General features: G+C 54.2%; 1 protein-coding gene across 1 annotated transcript in view; it reads left to right on the top strand.

Annotated features, from left to right (window-relative positions):
* The first annotated feature begins 276 nt into the window (after nucleotides 1–276).
* LOC144128678 (sushi, von Willebrand factor type A, EGF and pentraxin domain-containing protein 1-like) overlaps nucleotides 277–1,016 on the top strand; it is a 51,984-nt gene continuing 51,244 nt past the window's right edge. The window contains exon 1 of the mRNA XM_077662272.1: nucleotides 277–1,016. This exon is cut by the window's right edge and continues 114 nt beyond it. Coding sequence (XP_077518398.1) covers nucleotides 703–1,016 — 314 coding nt within the window. The 5' untranslated portion in view covers nucleotides 277–702.

Below are 1,016 nucleotides of genomic sequence, written 5' to 3'. Positions count from 1 at the left end.
TACTGTTAACGTTTTGTAAATTAAGACTGCACACGGTCGCAAGCAAACAAGAGGGAGGAACCTAGAAGGAAACATGCGAAAACGCATGCTTGTAAGAGCGTAAAAACCTCACCAAACGTACATTATCCTAATATAACTCTGGAAAAACCTTTCGAAAAACGGGCCCTTCAAGCAACGCGGGTTGCATGTGTCCGAGCACACGGCAAGGGCGATTGCGCGCCATGTCGCAAGCAGGCGCTGGAACTTCCTCTGACCGGCTAATCTCAGACAAGGCGGGAGCGGCTGAAGCGACGTCTCCTCGGAATTCCGTGCGTCACAGACGGACAGAGTCCACGTGTCTTGGTTCCTCCTTATGACCACGTAGTCAATTAAGCGAGGTGTCACCCACCCACTAAAACGCGTTCTATTATCTGCATGTTTAGAACGCTGAGTTGAAGCCGCAGGAGGATTCTTTCGAGCTCGTTAGTAGTAGACATGACTAAAAGATTAGGGACCGACGACGCCGTAATCTGGCGGCGGCTGGCTACGTTCGCTTATCCCGATACAGAGTGAGCAGCATCGAAGCTACAACCACACTGCACCAAACTCCTCAGACGTAGGAGGTGCTGCGGTCGTCGGCGGTTATAAGAGAAGCTGCACAGCCGCCAGGCGCGGCAAAGGGACTAGAGCGTCGGTCTCGTCCGTCAAACATAGCGGACCACGATGCGGCTCCTACTGGCGCTATGCCTCCTGTTGCTGGCCGTTCCTGAAGGCGGGAAATGTCTGCGGCTGACGCCAGATTTGCAGACATTCGTCAGCACGCTGGAGCAGTACGCGAACGAGAAGAACGACATCGTGTTCGTGCTGGACGAGTCTGGGAGCATTGGAGCGGAAAACTTCCCGGCGGAGCTGACCTTTACCGAGGTGATGTCCCGTCTGCTGGTGGTATCAAAGGACTATTCACGGCTCACGGTGATCACGTTCGCGAGCGACAATCATAAGCACATTGACCAGATCGCCGACGGCGGCACCATGTG

Source organism: Amblyomma americanum, chromosome 4 (assembly GCF_052857255.1).
Source record: "Amblyomma americanum isolate KBUSLIRL-KWMA chromosome 4, ASM5285725v1, whole genome shotgun sequence".
NCBI lineage: Eukaryota > Metazoa > Arthropoda > Arachnida > Ixodida > Ixodidae > Amblyomma > Amblyomma americanum.
Note: the sequence above shows the minus strand (reverse complement) of the source record. Positions and strands in the feature narration are given on the sequence as shown.